This window comes from Tachysurus fulvidraco, chromosome 24, assembly GCF_022655615.1.
Source record: "Tachysurus fulvidraco isolate hzauxx_2018 chromosome 24, HZAU_PFXX_2.0, whole genome shotgun sequence".
NCBI lineage: Eukaryota > Metazoa > Chordata > Actinopteri > Siluriformes > Bagridae > Tachysurus > Tachysurus fulvidraco.
The window spans coordinates 9,924,172-9,944,885 of NC_062541.1; the positions used below are offsets into that span (position 1 = coordinate 9,924,172).

Sequence of the window (20,714 nt, forward strand, 5' to 3'; positions counted from 1 at the left end):
ATTTGATAAAAATTGTGAAATGATTCAGTTATAACAAAGTCACATTTGACCACCAAGCTGTTTGGACTATGAAAGCTTTGAACTTTAGTTAAACCATATGGCTTATTAATTATGCTGTGTCCCATGATGAATGAAGTTTGAATCACAGGGGAAGGGAAGTGCAGCTATGGATATAATGAATTTACTCTTCAAAGTCAATTATATGAAAATGAATAACATGCATATGTTATCAGCTTTGACTGAGAGGTGCAGCTGTGAACTGTGTAACCCCTTATATAGAGACCCACTGTTGCGAGCAAGTGATGGTAAGGGGCTGGGGAAGGAGGAGAAAAGCAAGAGTGAGTGAGTAAGTGAGTAAGAGTAACAGGAGGAGGAGGTTTAATGAGAAGAGAATGTTCTGTGCTTGGGCTATTGTAGTGGGTGCCTGGTGCATTTTTGTGGCTTCCACCGAAGAAGAGAGAACCAGAAAGACTAGGTGATGGAGGGAGGTTGAATGATTGTGTGTCAAGAGAGGGGACGTTAAGGTAGACTGCTGCTTCAAGAGCTCTGGCACTCTGTACAAAAAAGCCCTTGAGTCCAGAAATCATCTCCAAAGGCATTTCTCACAAGAACAGCTTCGACAAAAAGGGGAGGCTGAAACCAATTCCGAGAGTAAATAAACACAGAGAGTGTTTTCAGCATGTTTCCTGTGTCAAGGCATCTACAGCACTGACTGGATCAGAAATAGGAAACAACTGTCCTGTTGATGCAACAGTAGATTTTTTTTCTGTGTGCAATGTCATAAAAAGATCTTTCCCTGGAGCATCGTAACAGCCACGGAAGACAGAAAAGAAAGAAGACACAGGAAAAAAGGAAAACCTGGAGGAGGGAAAGAAATAATCCTACGACAGCCTTACTTGGGAGCTTGTTTTGTAGCCTGTTTTTCAGTACAGTGCTCTGTTCTTTTTTTTACTTTCATCCATCTGTGTCCAGGGATGGGCTGGCTGCTGAGTATGGGCTACCTGGCTGTAGTGGTGGCTGTAGCAACTGGCACAGAGAAGAGGAAGCACCAGGTGCAGCATGGCCCCTGTAGCTACACATTCATCCTGCCAGAGGTGGAGCAGTGCCCATCACCTGGAAACTTCCGGGTGAGCAAGTCCCTGCAGAGAGATTCACCCTTACCCCCTGATGTTGCCCAGACTGAGAAAAAGCTTGAAAGCCTGGAGAGTGCCACTGAGAACAACACACTGTGGCTGCAGAAGGTGAGAAGCAACTCACTTTGTTCTTTTAAAATGCATTCATTCCCCAGCTCACATTAATTCATTAATAAATGCTTTGATAAATGTCCAAATATTGTTAAAGTTTCTAGACGTGTTTTTTTTTTTGTTAGCAAGCTGATCATGTTGTTTCTGAAATGGTCCACCAGGAAGCTGTGATTCTCAAATTCCTCTTTGGCTTGAAAGCAAAGGCAAGGATTCAGGCCAAATGCATTTCTCAGTTCCTAACTTCAGAGCAACCCCCTTACATCCATCTTTCTGTCTCTCATTCCAAAGTAAACACGACTAATGATGATGTGTACCAGGGAGATTAGTCTGGGTAAGCTGTTAGGGCAATATACAAAAAGTCAAATCCTGTCTCAAGCTAGATGCCTTTTGAGCCTAACCATGCATTTGAATTTGTTGATGTCTCTGGTTTTAATACAGTTTTGAAATAGAAACTCCCATCTTTTTCCATATAAAAACACCTCTTAAGTCACCCACTTTAATTTCCAGAGATGGAAACACATGAGTAATTGTACTTTATCACCGTGAATATTTTGGAGGATTTGTATGTTACCAAAATATTACTGATTTTAAAATATTGTATGCTTACTTAAGTAAGAGATCAGTCCTTACTTTTTCATTTTAAGCTTTAAAATTCTCTGTACAAAGTATAGGATCTAAAAGACCTACAGATTTTAAAAATGAAACATCAAACTAAAAAATTGCTAGCAAAGTTAAAAAGTATGTTGAATTGAAGTTGAAGGTAGCTTAATAAATTTATACAACCATTTTAACTGATTAGTTACGTTTTGTAGATGAGCTTGATGAATTAGCTAGTAAGTGCTGATAATGGGAATTTCCAATGATTAAACATTAGCTAACCAGCTAAGCGGCAAGATCTATTTCGTTCAAATTTGTTAGTGATCTAATTGTACCAGATCAGATTTGATGAAATAGAGGTAAAATCTGTTTATATGTTACAAATATTTACTTTTCTTTTTAAAATGCTTGGGTATGTACAAAAGGAATAAGGAATGGTGCATGACAGACCATGCTGTTATACATGCGTCAGTGTGATATAGGGTGCAAGATGAGGATAGAGAATCCTATATCCCTGGGGTAGTGTGATACAGCGCAACATGCAGCAGAGTGCCGTTAATAACTTGAAGTAGTGGAGTGTGTGATTCTGCAGATACCACAGCGATTTGTAAACAGAAACAATGGTTCATTCAGTAATTTTAACACATTTTAAGGATTTCTGAGATTTAGTGTTGTGGAATGTCTGAGGAACAAATTAAGAGTTATCATTTACCACAAAAAGACATTCTCTCACCAGTATATCTCTAATAATATGCTTATTTTTAGTCTTTGATTATGTGGCTTGTCCATCATACAAGTCCCCTGTGCAGGAGCAGTTACTATAGAAACAATAACATTAAAATTAACTTATGAGTTATGTTACAGCTGGAACTACCCTCTGAGACGTTTACTGACACAAAACAACCTTATGATCTATCAGATTTGTGAATTCAGCCAAGCTGTGATGAAATACTTTTGAAACTGTGATACTGTGATGAAATACTTTTTTTTCCTGCCCTTTAATTAAGTACATTTTTTTGTACTTTCGCTACCACAGGATACTTTCACAACATATGTACACAGCGTAGTATGTCAGGGTGGCCCTTTTGTCTTTGAGGCATCCCAGCTGGGAATTGCCCTGCTGTTTGTATGACACTTGGAGTGTGCCGTGGTGGAAACTTTGGCTGTTCTGTGTGGTTTTGCTATAAACACATCAGGAGGGCAAGAGGGTTAGCGCTATGTACACACAAGCAAGAACACTTGAATGCTCAAACATGACAAGGGGGTCAAACTATGCACACATCCACCATGTCTGAGTATGCATAGTTCTACTTTTTCTTATTTGGAAAAGAATTTTAATCGGCACAATAATGACAAAGTTGAAAGGAAATGCAGAGCGATATCAGAAACTGCACACCCTTAAAACAAGCTATTATTACTTTAAAGTATTGTTAGCTTTTTCTGCTTGATGCATTAGAAACTCGGAACTCAAGCAGTGTTGACGCATGAGCTTTTTTTTTAAGTACAGTCATGCTTTTTGCTTTGCCGAGGCCTTATTCTTTCTGGGGTTTTAGCAAAAGGTCACACTTCAAATTACCTACCCATTTCACATCCATTATTATCTCGCTTGATTATTCAGCCCTCTGGGGCTCAGTGAAAACTCAACACATTCTGACAAGTCATACATTTTTGTTACAGAGTCCCAAAGGAGTAATAGAAGAAACTGAGGTTTATTTCTTTATTTTTTTGGTTAAATCTGGTTTGATCTTTTCATCCTCTGGATTATGCATGGTGAAGTGAGTGCATGTATAGGTTTGTTAGCATGGCAGCACAAATAGTAAAGTTTAAAACTCAAATTAAAATAGATCTTAATTACCTAACACAATAAGAAAGATAGCATATGGCAGTAATTTGGGATTTTTTTTTTTTTTTGCTAAATCCTGATTGTTTCTACTTTTTACTCATTCATCCTCGAAAATATCTGACAGATTTTATTTAGGGGATTAAAATAAACACTTACTTCAACTAATAATATTAAAAAGATACAATTAACAATTCAAAATCTTGCCTAATTTTAACTAAGCCACATTTTCTTCTAAGGAATAGCTTCCAAACATGACCTTTATGCTCACCACCAGATCCATACTCTTTTGTAAGCACAAAAGTATTTTCAAAACTTGCTGAAATTAGCTAATCATTTTTCTTTTCTGCTGACACATCAAAAATCATTGGGGGAAAAAAAATCATGGTAGTATATTAGACTGTCAGCATTTTAACACAATCATGCTGATAGGAACCAACAGCCTGCCACTTTACTAAATGTGTATTGGCTGTAATTATGATATGACATTTCAGCTGTCTGATGTCCTAAGCTGCTATTTGAATCCAGTGTAAGATTTCAATGCCAGTCTCTATCTCTGTCAGTTTCATTGTGCCAAGATGCAAAGCCACCTACTGGACTACATTTGGAAAAAAAAAGTGAAATGAAAACATGCTATCTGTACCACAGGACTTTTCTGTATCTGTACAGTCTGTTGCACCTTAACATGTTACATATATATTAAATATGTATAATATTTATACGGTATATAAGTACATACTGTATATAATGTGTAGTGCATTGTAAATATGTCTAGTAGTACACTGTGTGTACTGACTATGTACTGTATGAGCACATTGCATCTTTTCCACATTTGCACATTACACCTGGACACTACTGAACATTTTTCACCTGTATGTAAATTGTTCTTAATTTCTGTTTCTTAACTACTGTATGTAAATGGTTCTGCAATTTCTGGAGCTCGCTCCCAAGAATTTCACTCACCATGGCACATGTGAAGTGGTGATGTGACAAAGGTGACTTGCCTTGACTTGACTTAAATATGTGAAGTGCCTAAAAACACATCCGCATAAATTTCACATCTGAATCTAGTAATTATTGAAGATTGAAGTGTTCATTAAAATAAGAAAAACGTATAGAAATTGAGTTACACTTTATTAACCAACATTTTGTGGACACTTGTCCAATCACACTTATTCTTGTATTGTAGTGTATATGATCCATTTGGTATGGCAGTTTACTTATTTTTGCCACTTAAACTCTGGAAAAAACGGTTTTCACTGAAAAAAATATTAAAGTAACATAACAGGATGTGGTTAGAATTATTACATGGTACATTGGAAATGTGTCTGCCATATGTTATTGCTCTGAGAAGCTATAATGCTGAATATCAGTCTGCAACGTTTACAGCTTACATCCCTATTGTCTAATAAAATTATACAGAAAAAATCTCAGTGACAGTAAATAATAAACTAAATGAAATGTTGTATTTCTGTCCAGAACTTAATGCAGTGCTTCAGGGATCATTTATGCATATCTGTTTGGATAAATAAGGAGACAGTAAAGATGGATAAGGTTATGTATGATATTATCCATTTGTCTGTATAGTGAAGCCAATTTGGATGTTTAATTCTCTTCCATTTCTTTACTTAAATCATTTTCAGAAGATTATATAATGCTGTTACTAATCAAATAGGAGGATCATAAACAAGCTTACTTACACACACACACACACACACACACACACACACACACACACACACACACACACACACACACACACACACACACTTGAAGTCAGTGCCATATTTTGTAGAACAGTTGAACATATTTATTTTTATCAGTGCATGTGTTTTAACATGTTGAAAAGTCTTTTTCTTAATCTGCTGTAATTGGATAGTTCAGTCTTGCAGAAAAACAGATATATATGTGGACTAAGATGGTGGTCTAAACTGACTGATGTGTCCTCTATCATGCTCACAGCTGGAGAGTTACATCCAGACGAATATGCGTTCAGAGATGGTGGAGATGCAGAGAAATGCCATGAACACCCAGACAGCCACCATGCTGGAGATAGGAACCAATCTCCTCAGCCAATCAGCAGAACACACACGGAAACTTACAAATGTGGAGACCCAGGTGACTTGTAAAATGGGACAAACAAAATCTAGATATCAGTTTCAATGGGTACTTCATTGATATTTGCAAATAAAGTATAAAACAAACTACATAATATTGTCATCATTGAGAAATGATGTGGTATAAAAGCAATAAAACAGTTATGCTATGGGACATAATCTTACAGCTGGTAACTGGTTACTCTGCTCACTTCATGTCAGGCCATATCATACCACTCAGTCACTGGTTAATTATTTCCATCTAATAGCACACCACATGATTTATTCCTGACAAATAGGATAGTGGGCTCTGATCCGCTAATTTGACTGGACAATCCTGGTCCTAAATCTTCTGATATTTAATATGACATCACTGGAACTCACCACTGTTTGTATTATCTAAGTATATAATCTGAGCTTTTAATTTATGCTGCATTGAATTAGTTCCTACAGTTCCTACAGCTGGTAGTAAATCTACTCATTGTATGGATGGCATTGTATCTAGTCTTCAATATGACAGCACTCTTGCTCATGTGATATTATCTTAAATAATGAATAAATTCCCACTTAATGAATGATTTAACTTTCTTATCTATTACACTAAGGGTAAGACTGAATGCAAAATACAAATTAATTTTTGTGACAAAAACCATGTAAAAACCCCCTAACAATACAAATCCTCTTCTTGTCCCCTTGAAGATAAAATTCACATTGTGTATTTTACTTTGCTATTTATATGTGTATCACTTGTGTATTATTATACTATATTTTTTTAGTTTCCCTCCCTTTGTCAGCCATCTATTCAACATAGTAGTGCAACCTGAATAAATATTTAACTGATTGTCCTGACATATGTTTATTATATTAGTGTAGCTGTAAAAATAGAACAAGTTTGAGTTATACACATGGTGAAATAATCACTTGGGGAAAACATGAACTCCTGAAAAGACAATGTTATAGCAAACCAAGGTCATAAAATAAAGCTCTAAAACATTCAATATAGTGTATGGAAAGAACCTAAAACACATGCACAAAGTGAACTCAAAAACATTTATTATAACATTTAAAAATTCACTACAATTTTGTAAAGTTGATTATGATCTAAATTTTAGGACGTATTTGAACTGCAAAAACTTTTAAAAACTTTATTTTGCAAAACGTCCTTTTTAAACTTTTTTAAAAAATAATTGCATTTATGTATATATTGAAATTACAGTTTGATTTTGTGGCATATTAACTACAATCCGCTCCTATATGCAGGTGCTGAACCAAACAAGTCGACTAGAGATCCAGCTGTTGGAGTATTCTCTCTCTACCAAGAGACTGGAGAAGCAACTCCTGCAGCAGACTCAAGAGGTGTCTCGCCTAAATGACAAAAACAGGTAAGATATTCAGGGTTCTGAAGAAGCTCCTTATTGTGCTGATGATAAAGATGATCTCTTACAATGCAGAGGGTACATTGCCATGTTAGAGCTGTACCGTAGTGGGTGGTAAAGTGTCAGGCATGAGCTATGACTGAAGAGTGTCAGAGTCTACACGCTGTTCAGGTCACAACCAGAGGAAACCCACTTTGAGGGGGTCAAATAATGGAGGACATGCATTAGTGGTGTAAGAAAGATGTTTGTTTTGATTTCTCTTTCCAGTTGTTTAGCATTCCAGCTTCTGAACAAATTTGGCCTAGGCAAACACAGCTCACCACCCACCCACACACCACCTGTTGCACATCTGCACATTTTGTGTGATGTAGATCTGGAGGTCAGCATGGCAGTAGCACTACATGGTAGACAAAGTAATGTTATGTAAATTTTAATGTTACATATCTTACAAAACAAAGCTCGCTGGTAGGCATTCCATTTAATGTAAAGTATAAAGAATTGTCCCTAAACACTGGGCCTTATGGAAATACAAGCAGTTTGAGTAGTGAGGAGGGGATTTAGGGAATTATGTCTTCTGAAATGCCAAAAGTGGCTTGTTCAATCCATATGGTTGGATTGTTCCAATGTGTAACTGCCATAAAGTCATAAAGAGTCATAAAGACCAGGCCTGCAGGATTTATTACCATCATTTAGAGCACATTGAGATGCAAACTCACACACCGTCTGTGATGCCTTCGGGTTGATGGAGAAAGCCAGTCACCAGCACCATCTGTGAAAGCTTGGACTCACCAGGTGTTTTTGGGGTTGTTTAGAAACACCAGTTACTGAAAAGAGTAGCCCTTTTACTAGAATATTTATTTTATGGAGTTTATGGAAAAGGGTCGACTGATGTGCACAAACAAAGAATCAAAGTTAATTTGCATTGTTAATTTTCTTATGATCCTTGTTTTAACCTAAATATTATTCTTATATTAAAAAAAATATCAGGTTTGTTTAGTTTATTATACAGAATTACCATACTGGGGGTTTGAGGGTTTGAACCTCCTTGAAACATTTTACTGTAGTTCTGTAACACATACAGTGCGGATAATTCTATATAAAATAACACTGTTTCATGCAGTAATTGTAAATGCGATTGTAAATGTCATCATTATCATTACTCAGTATTTAACTTATAGGTAAGCAAATGTATCCATTAGTCTAATTGTCATGACGCGGGGTGAGGAAGCGGACCCAAACGCAGGATAGCCAAATCAACAGGGTTTAATAACAAAAGGACATGAAACAACACATGGACTAGAGACAGGACAAAGAGAACAGTAGATTCACACTTAAATACAAAAGACAGTCAGATACAATTAGGAATAGGTGTGGAAATAGGGAGGAACAGACAAGGGTAGGGCAAACATGTGACGAGGAACATAAACAAACAACTGCACGTGGCCAAAGTCCGGGCTGAGTCATGACACTAATAACATTTTATTGGCTATAAAAAGCTGCTTTTGGGAAAAACAGGATTAACTTATTTTTTGGTTGAAAGCTGCTTGTCAGATACTAATAAGCTACTGTACTTTTCATAGAGATATCACGATGATAGCATATAAAGTTTAATGCATTAGGAGAAAAAGAAAGGCAGAGTCTTGTTTTATAATGTTAAGTATCCATTTTCTCTGTTACTGTCAAGTTAGTTTAATCATTTGCAGTGGAACTGTCATAATGGTTTAATTTTTGATCGCTGTTAATGTTATTAATAGGGCAGGATTTGTTGACAGGAGATTTTGCCTTAAATAACTGAATGACACATTCTGAATCCCACTCATGATTCTATTCCTGTCTGGCATCCAAACAAGCACTCTAACTGAATTTACCAGCAATTAATGCATCCATAAACTGTTTGTACTGTATGTGCCATCAATAACATAACTTGGTGTTTGTCTAGCAGGGTTTGCCAAAATAAATCCTAAATAGAAATGTATTTATTTAAGATAAAACTTTATGAATGTCATATTTTTATAGTAGGCAATATATCAAGTTTATGTCTATATTAAAATGACTATATATAAAGCCTGCCAATTTAGGCTTGTAGATATGAACAAATATATGATGAACATCTTGAATAGTATGTCAAGGTTTTATAAACAGATAGCACCACAGGGCAAAATCAAATTCATGCCATTCTCCACAACAGCTACCTGGAGCAGCGCTTCACAGCCTTGGAGGCCAGACACAGCCAGGAGCTGCAGGCTATCCAGGAGGAAAAGCAACAGCTGCAGGAGCTTCTGGAAAGGCAGAGTCGCATGGTCACTGTGCTTGAGAGACAGCTGGCCACCTCCACACGCAACAGCACACTGTTCCAGCATCAGCAAGCTACTCTCTCAGAAACACTGCAGCAGCTACTGGCCATGATCGCCCAGTGCAATGGTGAGTGCCAAGCTCTAATCAGTATGTATGCAGCTGTCTGGAAAGCATCAGTGTGTATTTCTGGGAAACGCAATTGTGGGCCAGAATGCCTTGTTTCAGGATGAGACAATGATGCTTTTACTTAAGAACAGATTACGGGAAGTTGTAACATTGCTCAACATGCTATTTTAGTACAGGCCATAAAAAAGCCCTCACATACACATTCTTAATACCTAATGCACACTTTCTGCCCTGCCAGATATTACTAGCCTGTCTAAGGCGAAGACAGTGATTTTCAGAGACTGTGCCGACATATACAAGTGTGGAATTACAGAGAATGGAATATACAACATTCATCTCGCTAACAGTACACAGACAGTTAAGGTAATTATTGAAGTTATTTTCAACCTCAGGATATAGTTTTACAATTCAAATAAAAGTTCACAGTTCATACTTTGTTTCTAAGATTATGATGTAACCACTGCAGATGTACTGAAAGAAATGTTACAGATGGAGCATAGTAATGCTTGTAAAATTTATGTAACCACATATGCAAATCAATTCCAGCTTTGGATCATATTTGATCCTCGGCGCTGTACCAACGGACGTTATAACAGATAGTTTGAATTAGTTTTATTGGGTATAGTTGTAAGAACTGCTGGTTCTTCAGTGAGCTTTTCTCTTTGGTTGTGACTATACCTACAGCTCCATATGAGCGTTTCAGTTATTTTATTGTTTTTTTAAATTACAGTAAAAAAAAAAAATAAATTATTTTTAAATTTTGGTTCTGTTACATACTATAACAAATATAGGTAATAACAATTATTTGAAAGATGCATTTAGACAAATCCTATTTCAAACGTGTGCTTACACAAGCAAAAGAAGCAGCGGTAACTTTACAATATCAATTAATGCCTAAATACTTTAAATCCTAACATTACTAACTAAACTAGCAGTAATGTTAGCACTATTTGCATATATTTATGCCTGTATTCACTAATTACTAATGAAAATAATAAACTGCTATGTTGTTTATATATCGATTGCCTACTATTCGTATTAACTGTGTTAATATAATCTGAAGATTTGTACTTTGAAAGTTGGATTGAAAATGCATTGCATTAGATTGCTAAAATAAGCTAGAGAAATGTTAGACATGGGCTATAGTGTAGTGACTTTAATTTTCAATGTACTATCAGTGTTTTGAGTTAGATTGCATATTTAGATGCTGTGGCTCTGAGACAAATGACATGGGAAAATGTTATTGTTATTCATAGAACTTTCTCCTATGCACTCTTTCTCTGTCGTGTTCCTCTTCACACAGAAGCCAGGTGTTTGGCCTAGGTTTTGTAGTCTCTTGCCAAATTTGGATCTAAAGCAGCTTTGTAGTGTGAGTTAATAGATGCAGATTCACAACTCTTTTAAGTGATGCAATCTTCTCCGTAACAGACTTGGTGGTTTTGATCGTTAAACAGCGCAATATTACTTTTCATTCTTTATACTTTATGCATCATGCTAAAACATACTCTTAAATACATTTCTGAAGCAAATAGAAATGCTGAACTTATTTAGCAGAGGTGCTATAAATCTGATTCAGATAGAATTCATTCCTCCGATGATTCCAACAGCAGTTACTAAGGATACGCAATACTTATTAACACTAATAATACTTTTGTTTAATATTAAAACATGAGTTTTGAGTTAGGGCATTAGAATTATAGTTTTAGCATTTAGTCAAAATACATGCTCAGAGACCAGGGTCATTGTTTGGATAAACTGACCAAGCCCAAGAATGATAATGTGATGAGTTCCAGTTTTATGGGAGAAAAAAGCCCTTTACCCCAAGCCTAACAACTATTGCTATGTCCTGTTTAAGCTTATTCAATTTGTGGTGGAAAATCTTAAATAAGATCCAGATACAGTGTTTCCCCATGGGCAAAAATATAACTGAAGCTTTCAGCAACCTACAGTAGAATTTTACATTACAGACATTTATTTTTATTGCTTATCAACTTACTGTAGGTAATAAAATTGATAGAAAAATTACATTGTATAGTAAAATAAGGGAGTCAAAGAAGACAAAGGGAATGTTGTTATTCTATTTGGATCTATTCTCTGCATGATAATGAAGTCTCATGGTGTTTAGTATCTTCTTGGCTATCTTGACTTTAGTATAGTTTTAATGAGTGTTTTGGTAAATTTCTAATTTTGTTGCCTTAGAAACTCATTTACTTCAAGTTATATTCATGTTATGGTTCTACATGGTACCTAATTATTATTAATATTATAATAATTAAGGTGCACTTAATTTCCCCACTTGATTTCTAAAAGTTAGGTTGTTTTGGGAGGAAATTGACTACATATTTGTATGATTGATATATAATAAATATATAATATATATAATTGAATAATAAATATTTGTCACATTTTACCATTTCTATCTTAAACCTACACAAACTATCCTTGCTTCACTTCCAAACTAGACTTTTGCCAAACTGATGCATCACCTTCACACATTTTTCAACAAGTACAGTCTTTTTTCCCTTTAACTCCAGTTACTGCTGCTTTATCTTGCAACATGTGGCTTACTCCAATATCTGTTCTCACAGACCATGAATGCATCCTCAACAATGCAGAAACTATACAATCAATGATTTCATCTAGCCTCCACTGTTTTCTGTCTCCCAAATTGGTGGTAGGTGGGATCTGGGACTTGGAATTTATCTCAACTTCACTATCTCAACTTCAACTATCTTTACCTCAACTATCTTCATTCTCTCCACCTTTTGGCACTGACTGAAATTGGGATCACTCCAGAGAATTAAACAACATGAGTTGTTTTATTCATCTGCCAATGCTTTGTGTATGTTCACTATGAAACTGGAAGGTACAATGGTACAGGTCAGCTTCTATTCCAGAAATAGAGCCCCACATAATTTCAAAGTCTCATCTTAACTCTTGAATTTCAGGCTGTTGTTGTTAGCTCTCCCACTGATCTTTGTATTGTTGTTATCTATTGCCCAAGTAGCACCTGAGGAAACTTCATAGAAGACATGGGGATTCTCATTAGTTTCTTCCCATCTCATGGAACTTTACTCTTCTCTTAGGAGCCCACCTTCAAACAAGCTTTTGTCCTCCTGCCTCCTCCTCGCACTCTTTAGACCTTACCTTATATCGCGCATTGGTACACAAGGGAGGACATGTACTATTATTCACACCTCTACACTATTCACTGCAACCACCACTCTGTCTCTCCTTCCTCTCTGGCTTCCAGTTTCCTAACAACCATACCACAACCTAACTCCATTTCCTCTGTAACATGTGAAACAGCCACTTTAATTTTCTCTATTCACTTTATTCTCCAGCAATCATCTCTATCTACCAGACTAAAAAAGGAAATCAAAACTCGATGCTGAGCTCTTCTCATTATGCTTTATTATGTTGGACTTTTCGCTAAATCGACTGTTGCTAAGACTTCTTTTGACAAAGGAAAGTTAAAAGCATTATCAATTACACGCTATCTGTCTACATTCCATTCCTTCCGCAGTGCTCCAGACCATCTTGCAAAACTTTATTAATTCCTCATTTCCTTTAAACAACTGCACAAATACTGGTCACACAATAACTGCTTTTAAGACATTAAACAAATTTTGAAAAAAGCCTGCACTAGACATATCAAACATCAGCAGCTTGTGACTGGTATCTCATTCAGTGTCTCTTTTTCATACCCCCAACAAAATGTAATTTTGTCAGATATGTTTCTGCATGGATCATGTCGCTCATTTGGGTGCAAGGTTTACTGTTTAATACATTTTGCATTGTGTTTCAAGAGTTCTAATATAAGATTCACTTTAAAATATTGCCTTTTCTTAAGAAAATAATTTAATTTAATAATTGCAGTATAGCCTATATAATTGCAGACATTTGTCTGTCTTGTCCTGCACTGTTTGCACCAGGTTGCACAGTTGCACTTTATGTGGCTAAAGCCCTATTCGGACGGGATTAGTTTTATGTAGGGACGTGGGGGTAAAGTAATTATTACCAGAGGTTCTCAGTGATTTTAGTCCCATCCGAATGTCTCGGTAATCATTACGGACAATGTCAGTAAAGATTACGGCGTTTTTTACCTTCTGTAAAAAGGTCCGGAAAAATTACGTCAGGTAATACTAATCCCGTCCGAATAGACCCGCTGTAAATATGTACGGTAAAAGTACGTCATTTCCTGTTTAAAAGTAGTTTTTGGCACGTTTTGCAAGCATGGAGGCGCTTGATACAGGAAGCAACGTCATATGCACATGATGACAAGGAGGTTACTGTAGTGCGTAAAGCGAGTTACCCCTCCCACTTCTGCTAATTTTATTGAGATATCTAGTTCCGTGCGAATTGGCCAATTAATATTACAGACGTCCTGAGGTAAAATTGCATTACTCCACGTCCCCACGTAAAACTGATCCCGTCCAAATAGGGCTTAAGACTACTTACAAGTCCTTAGCCCTGTCTTTGTTTTCATCTAGCACCATGATCCTGGAGAAACGTCTCATTTCATTATGTACTGCAACAGCTATATATGGTTGAAATAACAATAAAAGCTTCTTGACTTGACTTGAGATTGTTATACCACTAACTGTTAAAAGTACTGTTTGCTACTGCAAACCTGTTACTACTTTTTTAAGGTTTCTTGTGTTTTAAGTTTTAATACAATAATGGGCATTTTTGTATTTCTTTGCCAGAAACAAATAAATCTTAACTAAACAATTCTTACATTCTAGTTTTAAAGGTAGAAAAGAACACAGGTATCGGATCGGTATCGCCGATACTGGCAAACTCTGGTATCAGAATTGGATCGGAATAGAAAAAGTAACAGTACATCCCTAATATAAACCTCTGACACAGTCAGCCTCCAACTACTGTTTTCTCATGGTCTTGAAATGGTCATGCAGTTTTTTATTTTCACCTTAAATGGATCTGTCCACATCTCTCCACATTGGACAGTCAGTTGCTTGTTCCATTTCCTATGCTCAAAAAATTTGACTACTGTGATTTTCTCTTGTTATGTCTTCCCTATGTGCTATCAAATCACTGCAACTGATTCAGAATGCATCTGCATGACTTACTTTTAATCTTTCCCAGTTCTTGCAAATTACCACAATTCTATGTTCCTTCAACTTGCTTCCATAGCTGCCTGGATTGGATTTAAAACACTGATGCTTGTCTACAAAGCCAAAAATTGGCCGTATTAACCTACCATCCTTCAGGGCCCAAGGAAGACATGCTTAAAAAACTGGCACATAGATGGTGGAATGAACTTCCCATAACCTTCCAGACTGTCACTAGCAGTCTTCAAAAAATGATGAAAACTTTTTAACTAAATTTGCACTAACTAATAATTACCTCTTTGTACTAGCTTGAGGATATATGCGTTGTCTTGAATTTACAAAGCACTCCTGTAAGTCGGTCTAGAAAACAAATAAATGTAAGTTTAATCTAATAGAGGAGAGGGAGAAACAAATTTTCATACAATAATAAGATTGGCTTTGATGGGGCAGATAAACAGCAGCTCTTTGTTACAAACTCTTACTGTATTGCAACATGGGATTAAACAATCTGGAATAAGGTGTTTTTTCAGAACAAAATTCATCTAATTTTTGTGAACAGACCAAAAACTATTCATGAAAGGATACTTGCTTCCATGAAATTGTTATAAGAAACCTGTATAGGGATTAACAAATGTCAAGAGAAAAATGTATCTACAGTAAACAGTACTTTTACAGCAAACAGTTTTTCCATTTTACTGTTTTTCCAAACAGTCCAATATTTTTCCATTTTAAATGATTCCTGTTGGATACTACTAGCATTTTTTATATCCCTCACGATGAACCATTGATGCAGATGCATTGGTTTCAACAAATTTACATTGTCTTCTACTGATCTACTGATTAAAATATCAGTAATCACTAATCTTTGCTTATTTCCAACATATTATTATTATTATTATTATTATTATTATTATTATTAGTAGTAGTAATTATAATGTCTAATTATCTGTCTATCACTATCTTTTCATCCTTACATACATACATACATACATACATACATACATACATACATACATACATATATTATTTGAAAGTATTTTTTATGCCATTAAGCTTTGTATTGTTGGTGTCACTAGGTATTCTGTGACATGAAGACTAGAGGAGGAGGTTGGACTGTCCTTCAGCATCGCTTTAATGGTTCAGTGGACTTCCACCGGAACTGGAAAGATTATAAAACAGTAAGTGTCTCTTTATATATATAGTAAAGTAAAGTGGTAGTAAAGTGGTTTACTGACTCAAAGATTAATGTAATATTTGAGACACAGATGAGGCCTTATATTAATGTAATTAATGTAATGTCCGCAACACTGTTTATAACTCCCAGATTTAATAAAGGCAACGTTTCGAACCTACTGGGCCTTCTTCAGGCCTGCGAGTCCGAGTTAACGTTAAGAGATTCCAGCCATCCCTTGCAGAATCTTTTTATGTTGTTACCTTCTTCACGTAGATATTCTTTACCGCTTTGCAGGACAAATAGATTTAAAAATTCTTTTGTACCAGTTGCTATTGGGTTTTTAAATACTTAATTTATTTATTTTTTTCCCTCTGTACGGTTTGTTGTTGTGTGTTTGGGATTGTATGGATTCTGCTGGCTGTGAAACAAATTGCCCCTCGGGGATAATAAAGTTGACCTAACCTAAGCTGGGAGTTATAATCAGTGTTGCGGACATTACATTTTTTTCACTTTAGTAGTCTTTTGTCATGCACCTGCCAGAAGGTGGGATGTGCACACAATTACTTGTTTAACAGCCCTACTGTATATTAGTGTTACATAGGTTTTGTGCTTTTTTATGTGTTTTATTTTGTAACCTGTTTCTTGTGTCTTGCTTCCATTGCCCTCATGTTCTCCTGCCTTGTGTATGTGTCATGTTCTTATTAGTTGAGTTAGATATGTGGCATTCTGAAGCCTATATATATATGGATGTACACAGGAAATAAGCCTTTGAATTAATGATTCAAATATGACTTTAAAGTTTAAAGCCAATGATTTTCGCCCACAGTATATTAAAGCTTAATCCATAAGTTAAAAGCCTTTCTTAGACATTGAAATGAGGCCCCAGAAGTTCATATGAGAAATGATCACAGATAATAGACGAACACAACTGACTGCAAATCAGTTTTTCTTGCACTTACATTTCATTTGTTATCCAAGAAAATGTTTTTACAAGTGAATGATAAATATTTGGCCGTGGAATTAGGGAGGCCTGTTAGATGGCTGATAACATATGACCTAAGGTGTTAGAGTGTAATGTTTAAATAACATTGAACAAATGTTGTTTCACTAACTGGCTTAGCCAGACAGTAAGTGTGTATTGCTACTTAAAGGTACATTTTGCATTGAAATGCACCCTTATAGCCCCAGAAGATGTATTCCGATATGTAGCAGTGTTGGAGGAAACTCACAGTTTATGCAATATGCAGGGATTTGGAGACCCCTCAGGAGAGCATTGGTTAGGAAATGATGTCATTCACCTGCTCACCACATCCAGAGACTACACTCTGCAGGTCCAGCTCAAAGACGAAGATGGAAACCAGGCCTACTCTCAGTATTACCGTTTCTACATCAATGGAGAGGAAAAGAAATATAGGTACTGTAATATGTCTCTGGGCTCACGTTTTAAATGAACAGTCATGATGTACTAAAGCTGGTCAAATTTAAATTCCAAACACATTCTGTTTGTATTGCATTAATAAAACTTGTTTTATAAGTTAGTTTGTGTGGTAAATAAACAAAATTTAATGTTAATTAACCGTGTTAAATTTCATAGTTTTACTGAGAAAGAAGTTACATTCATGGCTCCTAATGTTGTGCATAAACTGGGACCAATCGGCATGGGGTGGGAATATACCATGGATATACCACAGTCACACCTAGGGGCAATTTAGCATAAACAATCCACTTACAGTATGTGCATGGTTTTGGGAGGTGAGTAAACACTAGATAGTAGATAGCACTAGATAGCACGGAGTGAAGAACATGAGAAACTTTACTCAAAAAAACTCAAAAAACAAACTTACAGTACATCTCTGGAGCTACGAGACTGCAATGCTTCCCACTGTCCCTCAGTGCTTTCCTAAATAAATATATCCTGTACCATCAATCAAGTGTGCATCAGACAAAACGATTATCAAAGTAGAGGGAAATTTGCCACAGTTTGCTTTCCATTGCTTTCTCTATCAACAGGTACTTTTAGGCTACTGATTCAAGGGCAGACCTGGATTTTGAATGCCAACTTAAACAAATCTCACCTTTCTGTTACAGATGAATTAGATATTGCCTAGGGAAGTTATCATATCGTTATGAAGAAGGAACATACAAAAACATACATTAAAAAAAGAAGTGAAATGAAATGAGTTCCTTGTATGAAGAATGAGGCTTGGAAAGTGGTAAGACTTTATTAAATCTAGTCTTGTTGGAAATCATTGTGTGTGGTTCACACTGCCTACAACCTGGGAGGGAGATAGGAAGTCTATTGCCAAATTCCATCTTGTTTAGTTTCCTTTACACCTTCTAACATATGTGTAAGTTTTATTTGCATGCTGTGAATGCTGGCATTGTCTGTGATATGTTGTGTTCATATGGAAACAGCCAGACATGTGACCTGTTGTGTAAGGCTGTCTCTGAGCCATTATGCTTGCCTGTAGACTCATGGTGTGTGGTCCATTTTACTTCACTTTTCATTTTAAATGCGCAGTCACACCTTGCCAGTTGTAAACAACAGATTACAGATAATGGAAGTCATTTTCAACACAGTTGAGTTAAATGCATCTTAATTTAATATACTATACAACTGACTGAACTGTACAAACTTATGAACGTGACGACAGAGTTTCACACAACCTCTATCAAAACAGTATATGACCAAAAGTTTGTGACCGTCATATTCATGATTGCTTTCTGAACATTCTAATCTAGCTTAGTCTACCTTTGTAGTTATAACAGCCTCCACTCTTCTGGGAAGTCTTTGATTTTAAAGCCTATGCATTTTAAGATTTGAGAAAATCTTATTTTAAGAATTGATTACTTGGACTCTTTTTTTACAGCATTCATGCTGAAGGTTTCAGTGGTACAGCAGGTCGGACCAGCAGCCTAACCCACTCGGGCACCATGTTTAGCACAAAGGATCAAGATAATGACCGCTGCAGCTGCAAGTGTGCTCAGATGGCCTCTGGAGGTAAAGCTCTGCACATGTAACTCTTACTTTTGGTCTTCTAAGATGCAAACTTGATTGTGGCATATAACGAAGGGGTCAGGGGCTTTACAGCATTAATTTGGAGTTTTTTGTCTTCTCTGGTTATACTTGGGTTTCAACAGCTTCTAATTCTTAATATTTTGTTAATGCAGGATGGTGGTTTGAAGCCTGTGGACCATCCAACTTAAATGGCATTTACCACACTGGAATTTCCAGTGTGATGCGCTACAATGGGGTCAAGTGGTACTATTGGAAAGGGCCAAACTCCATAATAACCAAAACCACTATGATGGTACGTCCTGTGGATTTCTAAAAATAAATGTCGTGGACACATTTAGCTCTTCACACAGCAACATTCCCAAGTTTAATTAAGATGCTCATTTGTATCCAGCTGCACTTACATAAACACTATGTGTTAATTCAACATTAGGGAATCTGTGACATAGACATCGAATGAGTGCCAGAAAGTTGTTGACACAGCTGAGACTCACTGACATTTTATGCATTTTTGGAATTTGTGAAACACTATATGATTTAATCTATCTTGTTTGTTCTGTGCTGGCAAAAAAATGGACCCAGCTGGTTCATCAGTATATTATTTCCCTGTATATAAAACCTCATGCAGTGAAGAATAAAAAGGACTACAATTTTACATCAATGTTTGCTTGTATAGATTGAGGTCTTAAATGTGAACCCTTCCTCCTCCCTCTCAAACACCCCCTGTCCACAGCACCTCTCTATTTTCTCTTTCCTGAAATGCTTGTAAAGTTTATGAGTGAATACTCCCATAAAAGCTGCATGAGATACTAAAACAGGTGTATGTTTTACAATCACATTATTTCCTATAAAATATATATTTGTAATAAAAAGACATAAAATCGATCAGAGCCGTCAGAGTGATTGCAGGGAATGAGAAAGCATGATGCTACAATGCCAGCATCTATGAATGCGGTCTGTTCATGGTGTTGTTTTAGCAGCAGGCTAAAGGCTGTGCCTAATGCAGCACTATAGTTGATTGACCGTCCATGCAGGGTGTTAAGAGGGTCAGTGTTATTGCAGTGACTATGCCAATTCCTTGATGAAGCATACAATACAGGCTGCTTGCACTAGTCTGTGTTAAATACTTCAGCGGTCAGGCCCTTTTGCACTGCTGACCTGTGTTCACACTGAGCACTTGGATCTGCAGTCATGATTAATCACTACAATCATGATTTAACTCTCGGTTCAATATTCCCATTCATCCAGCGGCACAGGGATTGTGAAAGAGGAGAAATACTTGTGCTGACATACAGAATAAGATCCCAGTCAAACTCCCATGACTTTCACATGCTATATCTGCAGCATGTTCATGAATATACATTGGGAAGGAGAAATGCACAACTCATAACAATCATTTACCAATAATTTATGGCTGCCAGTGCAGATGAGACAAAATGAAGATGTAGTGCGGTGAATAGTATGTGAGCTCATTTACATGCACACCACACCAAGCTGCAGAAACATTTTTATCATGAGTCCAACAGCTGCCTGTGGAAGATCATTGCCCAGGATCTGAATTGATCCATCAGATTAGATTTAATGGCAAGTTCTGAGCGACCATATACTTTTACAGGGCTTTCGAGAAGGGACTATGTTCTGTATGGGCTTTGGTTTCATTGGAGCCACTCCAACCTGTTTGAATGTCTAAATGAGATGCCCTACACCAATGGGGGTTCTGCTCTAGTAGAGCTTTGGAGTGCATCCATGAATTTATTATCTCTTTCAGCAAGTTGAAGGAAGAGTTGAGAGGGCTGAGAAAGGGATATGCAACAAGCACACGTAAATCTTTGTTGAACCTTTGTTCCACATGAAAGGCTCCATGGGTGCAAGAAA

General features: G+C 36.5%; 1 protein-coding gene across 2 annotated transcripts; it reads left to right on the plus strand.

Annotated features, from left to right (window-relative positions):
• The first annotated feature begins 369 nt into the window (after positions 1-369).
• On the plus strand, positions 370-19,494 carry angpt2b (angiopoietin 2b). 2 transcript variants are annotated; one of them, XM_027176030.2, is made up of 9 exons: positions 370-1,241; positions 5,644-5,799; positions 7,038-7,159; positions 9,342-9,574; positions 9,813-9,937; positions 15,726-15,827; positions 17,071-17,237; positions 18,694-18,824; positions 18,995-19,494. In XM_027176030.2, exons 1-9 carry the CDS (start codon positions 975-977, stop codon positions 19,153-19,155), a joined length of 1,464 nt encoding a protein of 487 aa, XP_027031831.1. In that variant the 5' UTR covers positions 370-974; the 3' UTR covers positions 19,156-19,494. The 2 variants fall into 2 exon arrangements, with proteins under 2 accessions (XP_027031831.1, XP_027031832.1); XM_027176031.2 differs by lacking the exon at positions 370-1,241 and adding an exon at positions 5,212-5,235.
• The last annotated feature ends 1,220 nt before the right edge of the window (positions 19,495-20,714 follow it).

Excerpts from the sequence above, each read along its gene's own strand:
- angpt2b (XM_027176030.2), top strand. The coding sequence starts at position 975 with ATGGGCTGGCTGCTGAGTATGGGCTACCTGGCTGTAGTGGTGGCTGTA. Across the intron at positions 1,242-5,643 it reads ACACACTGTGGCTGCAGAAG|CTGGAGAGTTACATCCAGAC; the intron begins GTGAGAAGCAAC and ends TCATGCTCACAG. Across the intron at positions 9,938-15,725 it reads ACAGTACACAGACAGTTAAG|GTATTCTGTGACATGAAGAC; the intron begins GTAATTATTGAA and ends TGGTGTCACTAG.